The sequence below is a fragment of the Alexandromys fortis genome, unplaced genomic scaffold, assembly GCF_014885135.2.
Source record: "Alexandromys fortis isolate MF-2015 unplaced genomic scaffold, M_Fortis_MF-2015_v1.1 scaffold_216, whole genome shotgun sequence".
In the NCBI taxonomy this organism is placed as follows: domain Eukaryota; kingdom Metazoa; phylum Chordata; class Mammalia; order Rodentia; family Cricetidae; genus Alexandromys; species Alexandromys fortis.
The window spans coordinates 1,389,018-1,410,830 of NW_026068089.1; the positions used below are offsets into that span (position 1 = coordinate 1,389,018).

The window sequence follows — 21,813 nt, forward strand, 5'->3', positions numbered from 1 at the left end:
AAAAAGTTGTGTGTGTGTGTGGGGGGGGGGGGTGTGCCCACAGAGGCCAGAAGAGAGCTTCAGATCTCCTGGAGCTGGAGTTCTAGGTAATTGTGAACCACCCAATGTGGGTGCTGAGAACCAAACACAGGTTCTCTAGAAGAGCAGGAAACACGCTGAACTCTGAACTATCTCTCTTGCCCTTAATCCTTGAATTTTTATCTCCTTCTGTGGTGGTTTAAAAAAAAAAATGGCCCCCAAAGGGAGTGGCACTATTAGGTGTGGCCTTGTTAGAGGAAGTGTGTCAGTGTAGGGGTGGGCTTTGAGGTCTCTTGTTCAGGCTTCACTCAATGTGACACTGAGACCATTTCCTGTTGTCTGCAAGATGAGATGTAAGACTCTCAGTTACTACTCCAGCATCATGTCTGCCTGCAAACATCATATTCCCTGACATAACAATGGACTGAACCTCTCAACTGTAAGCCACCCCAAATAAATGTTTTTCCTTTATAAAAGTTGCCATGGTCATGGTGTCTCCTCACAGCAACAGAAACCCTGACTAACACACTTTCCTTTACGTTTTCCAATACTGCCAGGGTGGCAGCACACTCCTGTAACTTCAGCATCAGGAGATAAAGGAAGACCAGGAACTCAAAGCTTTATCCTCAGGTACATACAGAGGTTGAGACCAACCTGAGCCATGAGACTGTGTCTCAAAAACAAGATTTCCGAGACTACAGTCAGTTCAATGCATTATGCCTGTGAGGTATGGAGATACAAACTCTTAATAATTAATTATTCACTGATTCGATTCTGTTGTCACTGATCTAATTTTCCCCCTATCAATTATTATTACTAAGCCAAGCATGATACTACATGCCTGTAATCCCAGCACTTAAGTGGTTGGAGCTGGAAGCTCTGAGTCCAAGGCTAACTAGGCTACACAGCAAATTCAAAAAATAAATAAATAAATAAATAAATAAATAAATAAATAAATAAATAAAAAATAAGTAACATTTAAAAACGAAAAAAAATAGAGCCGGGCGCTGGTGGCGCACGCTTTTAATCCCAGCACTCGGGAGGCAGAGACAGGCGGATCTCTGTGAGTTCAAGGCCAGCTTGGTCTACAAGAGCTAGTTCCAGGACAGGCTCCAAAGCCAAGAGAAACCCTGTCTTGAAGAACAAAGAACAAACAACAACAAAAAACAACCAAACGAACAAAAACAAAAAAACAACCCCCCATCTCAAAAAGGATTGAGATGACCCTTTTTTCTTTTGAGACAGGGTCTCACACTACATAGCACACACACTCTCCACAGAGTGTCCTTTCTAACTACATCAGGATATTCTATAGACCACAAACTTGCTTTATTTTGTTCGTTTTGTTGAGACATGGTCTCTGATAGTCCAAGGTAACTTGAAGCTGCTACAAAGTCAAGGATGGCCTTGAACTCTTGGTCTTCCTGCCTCACCCTCCTAGGAACTGGAACTATAAGCTGAGCTACCTGCAGTTTGTCTGTGTTCTTTCAAAGCTCTTAGCACTACCTAAAGCATCTACTGCTTTTCTTTATGGGCACATTGTCCACAGTGTACCTCCAGAGCCTGCAACAGTACCTGTCTTCTGATAGACACTAACTATTTACTCTGAGAACTGCCTATCACAAGGAGTTATTTGGATCAAATGTAAGAAATGATATTCTATATTTATGTTTACTTGGTACATAATGTGATTTTTTAAATAAAGTTGTTTTTTCTTTTAAAAGAAATAAAACATTTCTTTAGCATGCACACATGCTGTGTGCAAGTGTGTGTCTGTGTGTTTGTAGTGGGGCACATCTCAGAGTACATGTGGAGGGTGGAGGTCAAAGGACAACTTCTGAGAACGAGTACCTTCTCCACGTGCCTTGACCTCCTTACCTATGGAATTCACTGGACCAAGACTAGAATTTTCGAGACAGGGTTTCTCTGTAGCTGTGGAGCTGTCCTGGAACTAGCTCTTGTAGACCAGAGTAGTCTCGAACTCACAGAGATCTGCCTGCCTCTGCTTCCTGAGTGCTGGGAATAAAGGCGTGTGCACCACCGCCTGGCTAGAACTTTTTTTTTTTTTTTTAAGTTTTGACAAGACATATTTATCTGTGTAGAATGTTGTGCAAAATTCCAAAATGTAGATTCATCTGAAATCCAATCTGACTGGTATCTTAACCACTGGCATCTTAGAACACATACCGGCCTTTTAATGCATTAAAAAGTCTGATTCCATCTGCAGGGCCGCAGATTTGGATCACATCATCTCTAGTTAGTTTCAATAAATCTGCCCCTGGAATAAATACGGGACAAAAAGGTTAATAATAAAGGCAAAAATTACTTTCGTAAGTGACTTTTAAAGTGGGTTCTACTTTGAGGACACCTCATCAGCAGTCCGTTAGAGTCTTCTGCAGTGGACAAAGCCCTTGTGACCTGACCTCTGCCTCATCTTCTCTCTTAATCCTCATCCAATTAACTTTTCCACTTAACCCTACGCTTTGACAAGACAGGGTGCTGAATGGGCCGGTTGCTTTTTCTGTTGGAAACACCTTCCACAGTAAGACAGACTCAGACCCGCCCCTCCCAGCATCACCTCACACACTGCTGCGCTAGTACTTATCTAGTAGGTTCCATTTGGATTTTTCTTTTACACAGATGATGAAAGAGTACTCTCATCACTACATCTTACCAACTATATGTTCCTACACAGATGCGCAGAGGCCCCTTGATAAGGTATTACACGGAATACACATTTAAAAAATGCTATATAGAATAAACATTTTATGGTTTAAATGAGTTCAAACTGAAAGCTGCTTATTTTTTTAATTATTTATTTTTGTGTGCATTGATGTTTTGCCTGCATTTTAAGTCTGTGTATGGGTGCCTGGTCCCTTGGAACTACAGACAGTTGTGAACTGCCATGTGGGTGCTGGGAATTGAACCCAAGTCCTCTGGAAGAGCAGCCAGGGTTCTTAACCACTGTGCCTTCTCTCCAGCCCCGAAGCTGCTTCTTTTTAAGAGTCTCCCTGTACAATTGCAGCCAATTCAAAGTGTTTGATGAAATTCATTTTATCAGAAAAAGACTGAGACACTGCTACACACCATGTGGACACCAAAAGGCCCGATGATGCACATGAGTACCCCATGCTGGAGAAGGCAAAAGGAAAAACTAATCTAACCTGAGAAGTTGGTGAAGAGCCTGGTGAATGTGGAAAACCGGTTTCGATGCAACCACTGTTGGGCTTCCTGAGGCGTGGTTGTTGGCAAGAGGTTCTGAAAGAGAATGCATTCTTTTGTATCTGAATAGTTCACCTGATACCCCATTAGATAAAAAAAAAATCACTTCTGCACCCTACAACCACACAGGTAGTGTCTGGAAACTGTTTCTATCACACAGGGTCTTCTCTAACCATGACAGAGATATTTCACTATCAAACTATAAGATCTTCACAGTCAAGGGATCCTGTAGTGGCAGCTACATGGGAAATCACATGAGTCTACAGCTCACACTAGACCAGCCTGGGGAACACAATGAGATCCATAAGAAGAGAAGGAAAAGCAGCCATCTGGGGCAGTGTACACCTGTAATCCCAGCTCTTGCAAGGCTGAGGCAGGATGACCACTATGCATCCTAAGCCAGTCCAGGCTGCATAGTGAGTTCAAGGACAGCCCGTGATGTGCAGTCAAAGTCTGGCTAACAACAAGCAAACAAACACAACAGCTTTCAAGGTCCTGCTTGCATTTATTTTGTTTCCGGTCCCTAGGATAATTTCCAGTTGGCTGAAATTCGATAAGCGTGGGTGAGTTACAGTCTCTAGCAGGCTAGCCCACTGGCATCCGGCAATCACAGTCACCACAACAGCACTGCACATTACGATAACTGACATTGCTTTAGACTTACGTCAGTGACTGGAGGAGGTGGCTCTGGCTGGTGGTTTGGTGAGCCATTTCTAAGGAGAGACATTGAAAATGAAAGGATGAGTCCATGGTACACTCTGTAGATTACTTCATGCTTCCGTGTCATGGTGACTCTTAAGTCGAGAGCTAAAAGGATCTCTACTTTATCTGAAAACATTCTCTAACTCAGTGCTTCAGCTGTGTGCTAATTAACTCAGAAATTTCAGGGAAAGGGAGAAACTATGTCACTGAAACATTTTTTTTTATAACTGAGGAAACTAGGAAAAACATCAAAATTTCAGTAAATAGAAACTGATAGATTAAATTATGGCATACTAAATATCTACAAGGGGCTAGAGATACAGTCAGCAGTACAGCGTCTCCTAGGCTGCATAAGCTCTGAGCTCCACACAGGGAAAACACTGGCTATAAAAGTCCTAGTGCTGCACCGCCATAACTATGCATCACTGTATTAACCCTATCAGCAGCCACACACAACACAGAAGAATCAGAAGAAACTGTATGCTATGACCATACACGGGGCTGGGCAGGGTGACCCGCGCCTTAAATCTTGGCACTCAGGCGGCAGAGGCGGTGGATCTCTGAGTTCAAGGAAAGCCTAATCTACATAGCCAGTTCCAGGTCAGCCAAGGCTAAGTGAGACCCTGCTCAAAAAATCTAAATACAAACAAACAAAAGCAACAACAACAAAGTAACTATTTTGCTGTCCTGGGGTTGAAGCCAGTTCCTTCTTTGCACATGCTAGCAATTGCTATCCCACCGCACTACCTCAGTTCTTCAAAACAATGATTTTTCTGAGCTACCATGTGGGTGCTAAGAACTGAACTAAGTCCTTTCAGAAAAACAGCCAGTGCTCTGAACTGCTGAGTCATCTCTCTAGCCCCTATTGGTTAGTTTTTAAATGTTGGTTAATTATCGTTGCTGTATGTATATGCTGCTGGGTGGTGCAGGTGCGAGGACAGTCCTGTGGAGTCGGTTCTCCTTCCATCTTTACGTGGGTTCTGAGGATCAAGGACTGCCGGGCTTGAGAGGCAAGAACTGTTCGCTCAGGGCTATCTTGCTGGTCCAATTCATTTTTAGATCTACTTACTTACTCACCTGCCCACCCGTCCATCCATCCGTGAGAGTGAGTGTGTGTCTGTAAGAGTATACCCGAAAATCCGTGTCAGTGTGTATACCTAATAATCTACCTACCCATCCATCTGTGAGAGTGTGTGTGTCTGTGAAAGTATACGCAAAGATCTGTGTCAGTATGTATATCTAATCATCTACCTACTTACTTATCCATCCATCCATCCATCCATCCATCCATCCATCCATCCATCCGTGAGTGTGTATGAGTGTGCATGTGTGTGTCTGTGAGAGTATATTCAAAGATCTGTGTCAGTGTGAATACCTAATTATCTACCTACCCATCCATCCATCCATCCATCCATCCATCCATCCATCCATCCATCTGTGAGTGTGTATGAGTGTGTTTGTGAGAGTATATTCAAATATCCATGTCAGTGTGTATACCTAATTATCCATCCATCCATCCATCCATCCATCCATCCATCCATCCATCTACCTGTGAGTGTGTGTGTCTGTGAAAGTATACTCAAAGATCTATGTCAGTGTGTATACCTAATTATCTACCTATCCATCCATCCATCCATCCATCCATCCATCCACCTGTGAGTGTGTGTGTGTCTGTGAAAGTATACTCAAAGATCCGTGTCAGTGCATATACATAAATGTGGAAGCCAGAAGAGAGCACTGGTGAAGCTAAATTATAGGAGTTTGTGAGATGTCTAGCTGAGTTCATGGGTGTAGCTTCTAAACTCTGATTCTCACGACTGAGAAGCAAGCACTCTCACCTACTGAACCATATCTCTGGCTCCCCAATCCATTATAAAGTTGATTCAAAATTAGTGCTAATTTGTCATTCAACATTTATCTTCACAGTTCGTTTCTCTTATAGTTTCTTTTGCTTAATATTTATTTTCTTTATGAGAGAAAAAGTTGAGGAGAAAAAAATGTAAAACTCAACCCTTAAACTGCAGGTATTTTAAACTGCCTCCAAGTGCACAGCATCATGCCCTAAAGGATAATAATTTATTTCAAGAGCTCCTCTTGTCAAGATGTAGTGGTGCACATCTGTAGTCAGCTACCTGAGAGGCTGAGGCAGGAGGATGGTTGGCTCCAGGAGTTCAAGGCCAGCTTATAAACACAGCGAAGACCACCATATACGAACAGACAAAAAATGAAACATAGTAAAGCAACGGCAGCTCATGCCTATAACCCCAAGATTAGGGAGTCGGGCAGCAGGACTGCTGTGAACGTAGGGCTAGCCTGGCTATATAATGATTCAAGGCCAGCCTGAAATAGTATACAGCAAGACCCTGTCTTAAACAAACAAATCCCCTTTTCTTCTTCATTTCTGTCATAGTTATTCAAACAGTAATGACATCGGGGCTTTAGACATGTATTCCTTTTTTAACTAATACCAAAAAGAGTAACTGTTATATTCAAATATTTAAGCTACTTTTTTAAAATCTTTTAAGAAGTAGGTTAAATACAGTATAAACAAATCAAAATCCAAACTGAAACATCACAGCCCAACAGTTTGTTCCTTTTTTTATATGCTTGTGGTTGTTGTTGTTTTCTTCTTCTATATGCTTCTTAATTGTGATACTGAAGATCAAACCCAAGGCCTAATGCATGTCAGCCAAATGCCCTGCTATTGAGTAACCTCAGGCCTCATGACGATTCTTAAAACAAGAAAAAAAAATGTCTATACAACCGTGCTTCTAATTCCCAGGCCCACTCTCTGGGGCAAGTCTGAAAAGGAAAGGGAACAAACACAAAACAAACAAAATAAGGTTCATCAAAAAACCAAAACCAAAATCTCCCATAGAAGTCACTTGATACTATCTGATACTACCTGACACTGACACCATGTGATGTCACCTGACACCGTCTGATGTTACCTGACACCCTCTGATGTCACCTGACACCGTCTGATGCTACCTGACACCCTCTGATGTTACCTGGTACTGACTGATGCTACCTGACACTGTCTGATGGTACCTGACACCTTCTAATGCTACCTGATACCATCTGATGTGACCTGACACCATCTGATGCTACCTGACACTTTCTGATGTTACCTGACACTGTCTGATGGTACCTGACACGTTCTGATGCTACCTGATACCATCTGATGTGACCTGACACGATCTGATGCTACCTGATACCATCTGATGTGACCTGACACCATCTGATGCTACCTGACACCTTTTGGTGTTACCTGACACCATCTGATGTTACCTGACACCTTTTGGTGTTACCTGACACCATCTGGTGTTACCTGACTGACTGATGTTACCTGACACCATCTGATGCTATCTGACACCTTTTGATGTTACCTGACTGACTGATGTTACCTGACACCATCTGAGGGGAAAAGTTCTTAGATAAAACTCCATCTCTTCAGGAGAGTCCAAACCTTAACCAGTACAAAAATTGGTCAAAGAATGACCAAATAAAAGCACTTATTAATTTGGAAAGAACTTGATGATGGAAATGTAATAAAATAATACATATTTAATTCAAATATAACCCAAATTCATTTCTTAGACTTACCCTTCCCCAAGAGAGAAACTGCTATGGGAACTGTTGAAGCCAGGTGATGGGGAATTGTTGACATAGGTGATCTCAGGCCATGGGGAACACTGAACAAAGGAGAATATGGGGAACAAGAAAGGATGCTCTGTCAGTCAGTGCTCCCCGAAACACTCTCACTTCACTAGCACACCTTCATCAGTCAAGAAAATATGTGCAGGACCAAGTTTAGACTAGGCTGGAAAGGAATATATACATATATATGCTTTTTAACTTATTTTTTCTTTTGTGAATGACACTTATAAGAATGGAGATGCAGCTCGGTAATAGAGAGCTTGCCTAACATACACAAGGCCCTAGGTCTGATCCCAGGCCCACAGAATGAATGAATGAATAAGAATAAAAATTATGAACTGAAAAGTCCTTTTACCTCTGTGAGTATGGTTGTTTCATAGGAAGGTTGATATTTCTCTTTTTCATGGGGTGTTCGTTTCTCCATTTTCTCTCTATCAGTTTTTTGTTTTCTGTCTGCACCTTTAGGCTGAAATGAGAAATAAGTTGCTTTAAATTCAAGTAATCACACTTTGACCCAGAAATCATACTTTAAAACTCTTAAATACTCACAAATAAAACAAACGTGTGAGCACAGTATTGTAAAGACTCTGTGCATCACCCTCACTGTCTGAAAATAGGATATTTAAATGTTTGATGCAGTTGGAAAATTTGATAGAAAGACCGCTAAAATACATAGCTAACTGAAAAAAAAATAAAGTCTCAAAACCACGCATACAGTATACTCCCACTTACGTTTCCAAGATGAGAAAATATGTGTACCTATGCATAAACGTTCATTAAAGAACAGAAGGGACCGGACATGTATAACAAACTGTGACAATGGTAACCTCTGGAGAGAGGTTACAGGCTCGGGAAGAGTAAGTGAGGGAGGTTACAGTGCAGTGTCCCATGTAGTTTAGATCACCGTCTCACTGCCGCCCTTCCCTCCCTCCCAGCTTCCTTCTTGATTTTTTGAGATAGAAACTTGCTATATCATACTCGTAGTTCACCTGACCTTGATATGTAACCCAGGTTGGTATTGATTATAGCAATCTTGACTCGGGCTTGCAAGGGCTAAGACTATAGGTGTGAGCCACTACACTAGGCCTGAATTTCTTGCAATAAGAATGTATTTACTCATATGATAAAAACAAAGCAGGGAATGGTGGTACACACCTATAGTCCCAGTACTTAGAGGCAGAAACAGAAGTATCGGGAGTTCAAGGACATCCTTGGCTACTTAGCAAATCTGAGGTCACTGTAGGCTACCTTAAAACATATTTTTGCCTTATGACTGCCTCAAAGCAACAAAAATAATAAATAGCAGAAACACAAACTATTCATGTTCCTAAATCAATCAACTCTGCATGATTTCCAAGACACAGAAAAGCTTACAAGTCAACAGGCTTTAATGACTTTGCCAGCTTTGCCTGCCGCCTGCTTTACACATTCTTGTTCCCCACCCCCACCCCATGTAAACAACTGTAAGTGTTTCAGAGCTTGTCTTAGCACCTAGTGCAGACAGTTTGTGATTCTGAAAAAAGGCAAGTTGGCACATCATGTTAAAATGGAATGATAAAGAAAAGGGCGTTAGCTGGGCATGGCGGCACATACCTTTAATCTCAGCAGAAGCAGGCAGATCTCTGAGTTTGAGAACAACCTGATCTACAGAGTGAGTTCCAGAACAGCCAGGGCTACATAGAGAAACCCTGTCTCAACACCCCACCCCAAAGAGGTTTAAGGCCAGTGCATGGTTCAGGATACCTTGAAGACTTTGATCTGGCAGCTGGCTGAGTGCAAGTGCTCAGTGTATTCCCCATTCTCATTTTCCTTGAAGGTATCAATTTGTACTCGGAATGGCACCCCCTTCTCTCCACCATGCTTCCTCATAGTGAACTCTGTGCTGATGCAGTGCACCTGGAAGGAAGTGACACCATGGCTCCAGTGCCACTAGCCAAACTAGTCAGCTACGCCTGGAGCAACTAACAGAGGCAAAACTTTTAATAGACATTTATCAATATATATTAAGTTCTTTCCATCTTTTACAGTCTAATGAAGGAAATTAGAAACATATTAGTAATTTACAAATGTAAGCAAGTAAATTTACAAACCTAATGCCATCAAAGACCCTGTCTCAAAAAAACTAAACAACAAGAAAGGCTGCTTGAGGAACTTATTGTATTAATTCCTCTGAGAACACTGAGCTACCAAAACGTTAGTGAACTTTCATCTAGATTTAAAAAGGAGGCACAATCAGGCTTGGAAAACAGTAAATACGAAAGCTCTGACAGAATAGGGAAGATCTGCTTGGCTCCTGCTGACCACTCACTGGCTTGGCTCAGTTGCTTACTCAAGCTAGGCCTCAGAGTCTATTTTGGGGCTACACAGATGGTTCAGCTGTTAAGAACACACACTATTCTTACAGAGGACCCAAGTTCAGTTCCAACACCCACATTACGTGGCTCACAACTGCCTATAACTCCAGCTCTAGTGAGATCAAATGCCTCTGGCCTCTGTAAGCAAGTAAATTTACAAACCTAATGACATCAAAGACCCTGTCTCAAAAAAACTCAAACCCTTTGTGGGCACCTGCACTCATGCTCAAACCCATAAAAATAATAAAGATTATTTTTAAATATAAAATTATAAATTAAATATTTCAAAGACTCTCCTTATTCTAAAGAACTATTATTCAAAGTCTTAAAACAATGTTTACAAAGTAGTAACATAGTGATAACCTTAGTGGTAAGTAGTCAGTGAACTACTGGTTGAAATTATTACAAATAAATAAATTCTGAGGAATTAACCCAAAAGACATAATCATATATGCAAATCAAACTTTAAGTATATGTGTGTTCAAAATAACTATAGATAACAATAAAAAAACAAACAATTTACCAGTTACATAATTGTTATGTAAATTACCTACAATCAATGAATGGTATATTATGTAGACAACAACAAACATTCTAATTGCGTAAAATCAGAAGAGCAATTAAAAGACTCTTCATATTGAGATGCCTGAATCTGATAGGCTAGAACCCTGAAAAATAGGGGTACAAGTCAGTGAAAGAATGTGTGGTTAGCATGCAGAAGGCTGCAGGTTAAGTCCCCAGGATGTGTAGTACACATGCATGCACACAACTCATGTGCAAACAAGAATCTTTGTTTGTTTTGAGATGGGAGTCTCTCTATGTAGTTCTGGCTGTCCTGGATCTCGATATGTAGACCAGGCCGGTCTCAAATTCATAGAGATCTGCCAGTGTCAGAATTAAAGCATGCACCACCATGTCCACCTATAGTGTTGCTAGTTTATTGTTTGAGCTATCAGCTCACTGCCTTGGACTCACTATGCAACTTTGATCTTCCTACCTCTACTATCCAAGTGCTAAGATTAGAGGTGTGTATCACAACACCAGGTTTATGGGGTACAGGGGATCAAATCTAGGACCTCATGTATGCTAAGCAAGCACTCTACCAATTGAGCTACATTTCCAGGCCTGGTATGTTTTAGTCTTTAAAAATACAAACTGGTAGAACAGGTGCTCTTTGTAGCTGTGATGGCAACTGCAATGCCTTACCTGAATAAACACAGACGTCCTCTTCGCAGGATCCCACAGGAACTCCACTGTATTTAGTTGGGTAGGATTGGCCCTGGGATCAATTATACCCACAGACATTGGAATATCTGAGAAATATAACAGGATCACTGAACAATTCTGAGGACTCCCTGTTTTTGTTTTTAATATGGGGGTCTTGATGCACTGCCTAGGCTCAAGCAATTCTCCTGCTTCAGTCCCTTGAGAAGCTGGGACTGTAAGAATGTGTCACCACGCCTGTCCATGCCTTCCGTGGTTTGAAGTAAGAAAGCAACTGACTGTGATGGATTAAGTCTATCTACTAGCTCTAATATGAAAATTAGGAAACTTTTTGAGACTCAATCATCCTGCTTCTACCTCTTGAGAACTGGGTACAGAAACTTATAAATATTGTCAAATATAGAGACTATTTGAATGCTACTGGTAAAAAGCATTGCAGGCATTTCTGGGGAAAAAAAGATTAAAAATAGAACTGGAATATGGTCCAACACACCCACTTCTTAGTAATGAAACAGAAGCCTTGAGTGTAGTGGCTATTATTAGCAGTCTGCACTCAAGACAGTCAGGAGGGTCGTCATGAGTTCAAGGCCAGCCTGGGTTACAGGCTACAGAGTGACATCTTGCTTCAGACAAACAAGAAACCAAAGCAGAGGCTCAGACAAATATTATTATGTCCATGTGCACAGGAATGTTATTCAAAAGAGCCCAACAGTAAAAGCTGTCCGTGTCCCTCACAGGTAAGGGGTAAACAGAATGTAGTGGACACTGGATTACTCTTCTGCTTCGAAAAGAAAAGAAATTCTGACACACGTTGCAACATGGTTGAATCTTGAAAGGCTGATGCCAACTCACAGAAGCCAGTCACAAAGGACAAATACTGCATAAGGTGCCTGAAGCAGACAATGACAGGGCAGGAGAATGACTGACAGGCTGGGAATAAACAGAATGAAGAGCTACTTATGTGGAGCACAGATTTCAGTCTTGCAAGACAAAAAAAATTATGCAAATGGACAATAGTGATAATTAACAAAGTAAATGCACTTAATATTATTCAATGGTCTAAAATGGAAAAAAAAGTTTTATATTATATATGAATACATATTTTATATTACCACAGTTCAAAACAAATGCACTCTGAAACAATAGGCAAACTGCTTTGGAACTCGATGTCCATGCCCTACTCAATCCTGATGCCAACTTCACAAGTGAAGCAGTAAGCCACTTCAGGGTCCCTGCTAACTAGCCCTGAAGCACTCCATTAGGACTCAATGGGGAAGCGTAATAGGGAACCAAATCTAGACCCAAGCAGATGTTCTCCAAGCAGCAGCTTCTCTTGACTCACCTATGTCGAGAATCCTGTCTCCAGGCCGGTTCCACCTCCAGCCTTCCAGCTGCTGGTGCTCGGTGTACTGCAGACGCCTGTCGTGGAACACTACACGAAATATGCTCTAAAAGAAGGACAATGTCAGTCCACAGGAGTCTAGAAAACCAGTCCAGACAAAAGAAAACTAGCGGAGTTAATGCTAGCTGGCTAGACACAATCTAGCGTTTCCTGTGCCTTTCTGAAGACGTCCAAGCTGTCTGTGTGAGTCTTAGACGCGCTCACATATGACCTCTGTGTTGCTTCAGGTGAGGATTAGAAGCCATATAGCCCAGACTGGCATCAGATTTTCCATTTTAAGCCATAAACATGGATGTTTATCTGTATGTGTGCATGGGTGGGTGTACAAGTGTGCATCTGGGGATGTACCACAGTACTTATGTGTAGCAGACAAAATGAGGGAGGGAGTTTCTTCTCTCCTTCCACCAAGTGAGTCCTGGGAATCAAACTCAGGGTGGCATGTCTGGCAGCAAGTACTTTTACATAGTAAGCCATGTCTCTAGCCCTGGCACCAGACTCTTGATCCTCCTTCCTCAGCCTCCCAAATGCTGGGGTCATACATCATCTTTACAGTTAACTGAGAATACACTCTTAAGTGAAGATGAGAGGGTCTCACTGTGACACAGCCCAGTATAGCCCTGGACTCCTATACCACCAGAACCATTATGTGAAGTACTTTTTCTTTTTGTAATGCTTATTACATTTCCCTCTTTCTTTCCTTACACCACATAGGTGCCAAGGACAGAATTCAAGTATTCTACCCTTGGCAGCAAGTATTTTCACCTGTTGAGCCATCCTGCTAGCCTTATGAAGCATTTCTATCACATCACATAATCCAGCCTAAGCCTCCAGGTAGGCATGAAATACATACTAGGACCCACTCACCAATCCTACATACAGCCTATAAACACTGAGGGTCGATAGGCTACTCCTGGCTATGTTCCTTATACTAGCCTCCCTTTGTGGAGGTAGCTGCCAGCCTCCCCACATATCTTACAGGCGCTGATAAAACTCCTGTACCAAGTGCTGTGAGTTCCCCAAATTCTTACCGTCAGTTGACAAAGAGAACTCTATTCATTAACAGTAGCTCTGGGGTATTGGTTCTGTTTTAAATTTTTTATTTTATGGACAAAAAGTGTGCAGGTCTCCTTCACTGGGTAGGTAGTCCTGGATGATGCATTCAATTTAGTGAAGTCAATATCCTTTCGTACTTCTGGAAACACTGTGACCCATGTGCTGCCCTAATCTTCAGGTCAGATCACACAGGTCTGAGCACACAAGTCAAAAGTGAGGACCCTGATACACACAAAATTCTTTAAAATTAAAATCCTCAAGAAGCTGATTTTACCACCCAAAAACAACTCCAGTAGGAATCTCTCCTGAACAAGGACTTGCAATTGCAAGCCTTCAGCAAATCTGCGAAACCCATGTGAGGCCCAGCAAGATGGCTTAGCAGGTAAGACTGACAACCTTGAATTCAATCCCTGGAACCACGTGGTAGGGAGAGAAAACTGAGTCCCTCAAGATAGTGTCTGACTTCCACACTCAAATCGTGACACGTGTACACACCTACAGCCACATAGTTAATTAAAACTACATGTGAACAGCAAGGCTTACTGTGATCCCAAAGATCATCAGTTTATCTCTCAGGTCATCAACTGTGGCAGCCAAAAGATACCAAGCCCTGCCCACAAGGATCCAAAAGAATATGAAACAGACAAAAAGAAACAACAGCTATGCATTATGGAGCATTCCTGGAATTACACTCTACTAAGCTGAGGCAGGATTCAGAATTCGAGTCAGTCTAGGATATATAATGACACTTTGCCAAAAAACAAACAAAAACAAAAAAACAAAAGCAAAGGAAAAACTAAAAGGATCAGTAAAAGGCTATTACACAGAAAAACAGGCTGCTTCTTTTACCTTCACCAACTTGCCATTGATTTCTGGAAATTCTCCCAGTTTTCTATTGTCTAGCATTCGGATTTCATAAGACTGTCCTAGAAGAAAATTAATTACAAATTACACCAATCACAATTCACTTATCTAGACCCAGAAAGAAAGACTGTTGAATAGACATGATAACACTACTAGTACTGACTAGCAGTGAGGCCCTGTGCTAAGCACTTCTAAATCCTATTACACCTAACAGACACAGTGTTCTAAGTTACTGTCAATCCCACTTGTACAGATAAGGAAAGTAAAACAGAAAGTCAAAGCAATCTGCCCGAGGCCACGTGGACACTGGTGGACAGCAGAGCTGGGTAGAGGAATATCCACGGGGGGCGGGGTGTGTGTGTGTGTGTGTGTGTGTGTGTGTGTGTGTGTGTAACTGATGTGGGAGGGTCTTCTGTTTTGTGTTGATTTCATTGGTTAATAAAAAACTGCCTTGGCCATTTGATAGGCCAGCCCTTAGGTGGGTGGAGTAGACAGAACAGAATGCTGGGAGGAAGAGGGAAGTGAGGCAGTCGCCATGCCTCTCTTCTCTGGGTCAGATGCCATGGAGCCAGCCGCCAGGTCAGACATGCTGAATCTTTCCCGGTAAGCTACCCCCTCATGGTGCTACAAAGATTATTAGAAATGGGTTAGTCAAGATATGAAAGTTAGCCAAGAAGAAGCTAGAAATAATGGGCCAAGCAGAGTTTAAAAGAATACAATTTGTGTGTTGTTATTTCAGGTATAAAGTTAACCATGCGGGAGCCGGGCGGGACAAAACGCAGGCCTGCTGGCCTCCTCACTACAGGTAACTGAAGATCATGAACTGAAAGTGGTCAGGAGACACACTGTCTCACATGGCTCTAGTGTGACAGGCCACATCACACAGCTCTAACCACTGTCATGTAAGCATATATAGTCACAACCATAAGCCCAGTGGGCTCTAGAGCATCTGACCTTGATTGAGGTAGGTCAGGGTCTCATCGTGGAGCTTCACTGCTGGAGAGGTGGCAGCGCAAAGAACATACTGGAACGGCAGGATTTCGTTCTCAGTGTCAGGAGGCAGACTGGACTCTTCTTGCTTAAAAATGGGCAGTGCAAGGACATCACTGAAATAAAACAAATGCCTGCTATTAGTATCTGATAACAGTGCAAAAGCAGATATATAATTTTAAAAAAATTAAGTGCAAAAATTTTTAAAAGCCATAAACACTATTCACTCAGTAAAACCTCGTCCAAACTGCCAAGTAGATTACTGTGTCAGCCCCCCCCCCACCAGACAAAGTATGCAACTAGTGACAGTATTCTCTGCTAATGTGTACAAGTCAAGACTGTTAAAGGACTCACAGACAGAAACTAAAAATAACATCTAGGGTTCCAAAATGTAAATCTAGGACATTTGGGGCAGTGGTTTAGCAATGGCTATGTGTTTGGTTCTCGGTGTGGTAACACTGAGACAGCAGAATTGTGAAAATGAAACAAATACAAGGTTAAGGGGCTGCACGCGCATTGAGAGAGAAGTAAAGTCCTGTGGAGCAGTTCCTGACAGCACGGTATTTCACTAGGGGCCTCCTCTAACTCCCCTTTAGGTGCACTTCTCTCACTAGACATAGCCGCATAAGCCTGTAAGCCCAGTCTTAGGGCAGTATCACTTGTTCTTACCCTATGATGCTGGAAACAGAGCCAAGCAGGCCAGCCCTCTGCTGGCGAATCCCACAATAGTGTACAAGTACAGCTTTCTTTACTCGTTATCCAGCACTGGGTACAGTGAAAGCAGCACTCGGCAATGCACCTGCTCTCAAAGAGCAACTACATCAACTCTATAAACATGTAAGCTGATCTACTGCACGGTCTTAAACAGTTTCTTTCTGCCTCTCTCCCCTTTCTTTTTGGTTTTTCAAGATAGTCCTGACTTGTCTTAGAACTCACTCTGTAGACCAGGTTGGCCTGGAACTCACAGAGATCCACCTGCCTCTGTCTCCCAAGTGCTGGGATTAAAGGCATGCATACTACCACAGCCTGGCTTTGCTTTGTTTTTTATTTTATGTTTTGACTACATGTATGTCTGTGCATCGCCTGCATGTTTGGTGTCTGTGGAGGTTAGAAGAGGGTGTACAGTCCCCTAAAACTGGAGTTACAGATGGTTATGAGCAGCCATGTGCATGCTGGGAATGGAACTGTTCTGGAAGACTCTGAACTACTGATCCATCTCTCCAGCTCCCTAGTGTTTTTTGTTTTATTTTAAAAAACAACAAGAAGAAATCAAAAAACAAAACAAAAAACAGGCTGGCTTTGAATTCCCTATGTCAACAAGGATGACCTTGAGTTCCCCATACTATTATCTTTACTTTTCAAGCACTCGGTTTTTACAGGTATGCAACCTACACCAGCTAAAACAATGTTTATAATTCTTTAAAAGTCACAATGCCTATGCCTATAGTCTCTGCTAACAGGATGCTGAGGCAGGACTGTAGTTCAAGGCCAGCTTGGTCTACACTGTAAGGACACTATCTCACAACAAAACAAGAATATATCAGAAATATCTTAGAAACCATAAAATAATAAAATAGATGTAAGTAAGTAGTAAAAGCATTCTTTTACAAGCTTTAACCATAGATGTTGTGGGTATTATTCAAAATCTTTTAATTTATTTATTTTTATTTCCTGTGCATTGCTGTTTTGCCTGCATGTATGTGTGTGTGAGGGTGTCAGACCCTCTGAAACCAGAGTTACAGACAGTTGTGAGCTGCCATGTGGGTGCAGAGACTCGAACCCAGGTTCTCTGGAAGAGCAGCCATTACTCAGAATCTTGATGAGCAGTCGCTCTAGCTCATGTTTAAAAGGTTCTGAGAGTGCACTAGACTATAGTGCATTTCCAGCTACCTGAGGACAAGCCATAAAACTCTCAAAACAAAGTACATTTTTATTTCTTCTGAGGAATATGTACACACTAAGACGAAAATGAATGAGAACTCTAATGTTGGTGAGGAGATAAAGCAGCCACGACTCAGTTTGGCAGCAGAAATATAAGCTAACTAAAGAACAGAATTAAGGAGTTTGAACAGAGACACCCTACATATGCTTTCCAGGAGGCATAGATTATAAAATGAAAATTTCAGGGCCAGCCATGGAATCCCCAAAGAATGACTCCTTAGGGAGTCTCTGGAGGCCCCCAAAGTAACACAGGCTATTGCCATAGCTCTCAATTGGCCGTAACTGTGATGAGACCTTGTTGTTGAAGACACCACACATTGTCACTGCAGGATACAGAAAAATCACTCCGGAACTGGTCAGGAAGCTTCCCCCTCGATGGCGTGCTTTCATGGGGCTGGAAGGGGCTATGTGGTAGCTGGGGAGAAAGGTTATCAATCGTCTTCCTCGGCACTGGACCTGCCTAGGAAAATGTGCCCGACAGTGGAATGGCAGCATGAAGGCTGTGGTGGCCTACTGCCTTCTGAGCAGACCTCATGTCTACTCCACAGGAAGGAATCCACAGCTGTGCTGTGAATCTGCTCAGAAGACTGAGTGAGGTCATAGGCTCACTGGGAACCTCCTAGTGCTATTTTGCTGAAAGGCCATGCAGTCAAACTGCTTTTTAAATATTGTATTTATATTTACAGATTTGTGCAACATTTGTCATAGAGCTTTTTACAGCAGGAAATAGTCAATACAGAAGTCCATGACTGTCAGAGCGCTGAGAATAAGTATTCACCTAATAGGACACTTATGCAAATCCCCATCCCAAGGGCCAGAGAATAGAGGAGGACAGAAAACATGTGTGAGAGTCGAAGAAGTTCTCTGAAATACTGTCCTCAGGGCTGACGTGGCTGTTGCACTCATGAACACAACAGCAGCTGGTTAGCATCAGACTTACAGGAGATCTAGCCAGTCAAAATTTCAGCATGGATGGGGAGGTGCTCACAGGCCCATGGCTAGCAAAGGAGCTAAGCTGATGGCTCTGAAAGAGGGTTATACATTTTGTATTTGGGGGTGTGGCCATTGATAAGTTGCCCATGCTCTAGTGGATGATCCCACAATCCATGAGCACACAGGCAGAACTAACCAGACTTGGTGGGAGCCTAGCCAGTTTGGACGTTCACCTTCCTAGACATGGATGGAAGGGGGAGGACCTTGGACTTTCCACAGGGCAGGGAACCCTGACTGCTCTTTGGACTAGAGAGGGAGGGGGAGAGGAGTGGGGGGAGGGGGAGAGAGTGGGGGGAGGGGGAGGGAAATGGGAGGCTGGGAGGAGGCGGAAACTTTTTTTTTCCTTTTCTTAATTAAAAAAAGGAAGGAAGGAAGGAAGGAAAGACATGAGTTAAGGAAAGGGTGGGAAAGTGGAGGGGAAACAGAGGTGACCACAATCAAAATATCAAAATACATTGTATACGTCTATAAAAAAAGAGAGAGAGAAAAGAAAAAAGAAATGAAGGGCTGGAGTGGTGACTTAGCCCGCTGGCTAAGGACACTGGAAGGACACTGCTGCTCTTACAGATGGACAGCACCCACATGGCAGTTCACAACTTTCTGTAACTCCAGAGAATCCAATGTTCTTTTCTGACCTCCACAGGCACCAGACACTACATGTGATACACATAAATGCAAGCATACAAACATTCATATACATAAAATAAAAATAATTCTTTATTTTAAAAAATGGAGAGTAACAAGGGATCAATCTCGTGTAAGGGCCCTTAAAATAGCACATGGAGTTTGTTGTGTTTACTTTGTTGGATATTTGAGATTTTGTATGATAAAAAATTTTTGTAAATAAGAAAAATCATAGCCAGATGTGATGGTGGTGCTTGCCTTTAATCCCAGCATTTAGAAGGATGTAGCGTGAGACCCTGCTTCAGAAAACAAACAAACAAAAATCCAAACAACAACAAAAACAACAACCCACCCTAAAACAACAAACACCTGTGGAAAAAGAGGACAGTACTGAAGAATTACTCAATCTTTTTGTCTGCATTAAAAAAATCATACACACACACACACACACACACACACACACACACACACACACACAAAACAGAGATATGCCTGGAACCCTCAGGCACCAGGTGAGGATGTCAGAGCCTCTGGATCTGAGGTTACAGGAATTTTTAAGCAGCCCAATCCAAGTGCTAGGAACCTAACCAGTGTCTACTGGAATTGCAGCAACTGTGATCAATCACCAAGCCACCTCCTTTCGCATTTGTTTTTAAGACTGTTTACTATGTAAACTGGGCTGGTCTTTATCTAGAGATCTTCCTACCTCATCTCCAGAGTGCTGGGATTACAAGTGTGTGCCACCATGCCCACCCAGTTCAAAACATGTGCATCCTTTGTGGAGATTCTCTCTTCATGTTTTTCTGGGCATATGTGTGTGTATGAGGTGTATGCCTACTGAGGGCACCTCTGCAAAAGGTCAGACAAGGTTGGGATCCGGCTTTCTCACTCTAAGCCATATGCCCTTGAGATAGGACTTCACACTGAACCTAGACAGGCTGGTAGCTAGCAGGCTCACCAGTTCTGTCTCCACCTCTCACACAGCCCTGGGGTCACAGGCAAGCACATAACCATGCCCAGCAAAGTGGGAAAGAAACAGCTGGAGACAGCTCCATGCATACACAGCATCTGTGGGGCTCCAGCTAGACCCTCAGCACCACAGGAGAAAACAACAAAACAAAAACACCAGGTTTACACGTGCTGGATTTGGTGGTGCTCAGGAAATGAAGCTTGCTGTATTTAAAGACAGGATCTCCTATGTAACTCACGCTGACCCTAAACGAAAGATCCTCTTGTCTTCACCCCCAAGAGCTGGGACCAGAGCCCTGCGTCTACATCCAGACTGTAAATCAGTTGTTATGAAAGCTGCTGTTGCTAAGAACTACTGAAAAGACCAGACATGGAAGGTGCTCTCCTCTTCCTCAGGCCTGTAAAGGTGTGTATTCTGTCCATATGGGTGCAGTTAAAGGGGGGAAAGTGAGGCTGGAGAGAAAACTCAGTGGTTAAAAGACCAGCTGCTTAAGTTCGATTCCCAGCAGATCCCATACAGATGGCTCACAACCATCTCTAACTCAAGTTCTAGGGATCCAACACCCTTTTTTGGCCTCCACAGGCACCAGAAACACCCATGGTGCATACATATATGCAGGAAAAACATTCCATACATATAAAATAATAAATAGATAAATAAAATGTGTCTTTAAAAAGAGAGGGGAGAGATAAAGCCTGGTGTGATAGCACACACTTCTGATTCTAGTGCTAGGGAGGCTGAAGGAAGAGGGCTGACTGTGAGTTTAAAGGCAGTCAGGGCCATAGGAGACCTAAGGAGAATGAGCACAAAAGGTGGGGAATCTACCCTTCCTAGGCATATCAGTCAGAGAAATACTCTTGTTCCCTGGAGACTACTTCAAACCACAGGAGTATGGAGTCTTCTAGAAAAGAACTCTGTCACAATTCTCAAGACCAGCTACAACACTGTAGAAAACAAAGTCAACTGCGATTGGGCTCTGGGAGATCTCACTGTGACAGATATGTCAGCTCTGCTGCTTTCTACGAAGGATTATAGAAGATTACCAGGAATCAGGATTTTGACATAGCAACAGCTCAACCCTCATTAACACACACTGGCATTTTCCTTCTCAAAGCTCAGGGCCTTGGCAGGCTAACATACAGCAACAGGTCGTGGTTCACAGCGTGTGGCACCCCACTTAAGTCTCCATGACTAAGCAAAGATCTGTCATTTAAGGTTGAGATTCTAACGTTTTCAAAGCAGTACAACTACCCCAAATATGTCTATATTCACACACACATACACTCATGTACACACACAGTGCACACGAGGGTGGGAGGACAACTTTCTGGGTCTGCTCTCTCCATCCATCATGTGGTTTCTGGGACAGAACTCAGGCTATCAGAATTAGCAGTGAGTGCCTGTATCTACTGAGCAAGTCTACCAGTCCTTCATCAGAGACTGTACAATCTAGAATTACTTATGTTTTGCTTTCCTTCCTTCCCTCCTTTCTTCCCTCCCTCCCTTCTTCCTTCCCTCCCTCCTTCCTTTTCTTGAGACAGGGTTTCAAGAAAAGCCCTAGCTGTCCAGGAACTAGTGAGGCTGGCCTTGAACTCACAGAGATTCACACCTGCCTCTGCCTCCCAAGTGCTGGGATTAAAGGAGTGTGCCACCACTGTTGAAATAGGAGCGGCGGGGCTGCGTCCTCAGCACCCCGGCCGCCTGCTAGCTCATGCCCGAAATAACAACACACAAACTGTATTCTTTTAAAGATTGCTTGCCCATTATATCCAGCCTCTTCTCGGCTAATTATTGCA

The 21,813-nt window shown here is 42.7% G+C and overlaps 1 protein-coding gene across 5 annotated transcripts in view; it reads right to left on the reverse strand.

The window, feature by feature from the left end:
- Tfcp2 (transcription factor CP2) overlaps window positions 1-21,813 on the reverse strand; it is a 50,545-nt gene that overhangs the window by 12,108 nt on the left and 16,624 nt on the right. For all 5 annotated transcript variants that reach the window (XM_050122455.1, XM_050122452.1, XM_050122453.1 and 2 more), the window contains 10 exons: window positions 15,454-15,605; window positions 14,485-14,561; window positions 12,523-12,628; window positions 11,163-11,269; window positions 9,346-9,498; window positions 7,958-8,068; window positions 7,549-7,637; window positions 3,905-3,953; window positions 3,183-3,276; window positions 2,206-2,296 (listed from right to left, as the gene is read on the reverse strand). In XM_050122455.1, the coding sequence (XP_049978412.1) occupies window positions 2,206-2,296; window positions 3,183-3,276; window positions 3,905-3,953; window positions 7,549-7,637; window positions 7,958-8,068; window positions 9,346-9,498; window positions 11,163-11,269; window positions 12,523-12,628; window positions 14,485-14,541 (857 nt within the window). In that variant the 5' untranslated portion in view covers window positions 14,542-14,561; window positions 15,454-15,605. The remainder of the gene's footprint in view (window positions 1-2,205; window positions 2,297-3,182; window positions 3,277-3,904; window positions 3,954-7,548; window positions 7,638-7,957; window positions 8,069-9,345; window positions 9,499-11,162; window positions 11,270-12,522; window positions 12,629-14,484; window positions 14,562-15,453; window positions 15,606-21,813) is intronic.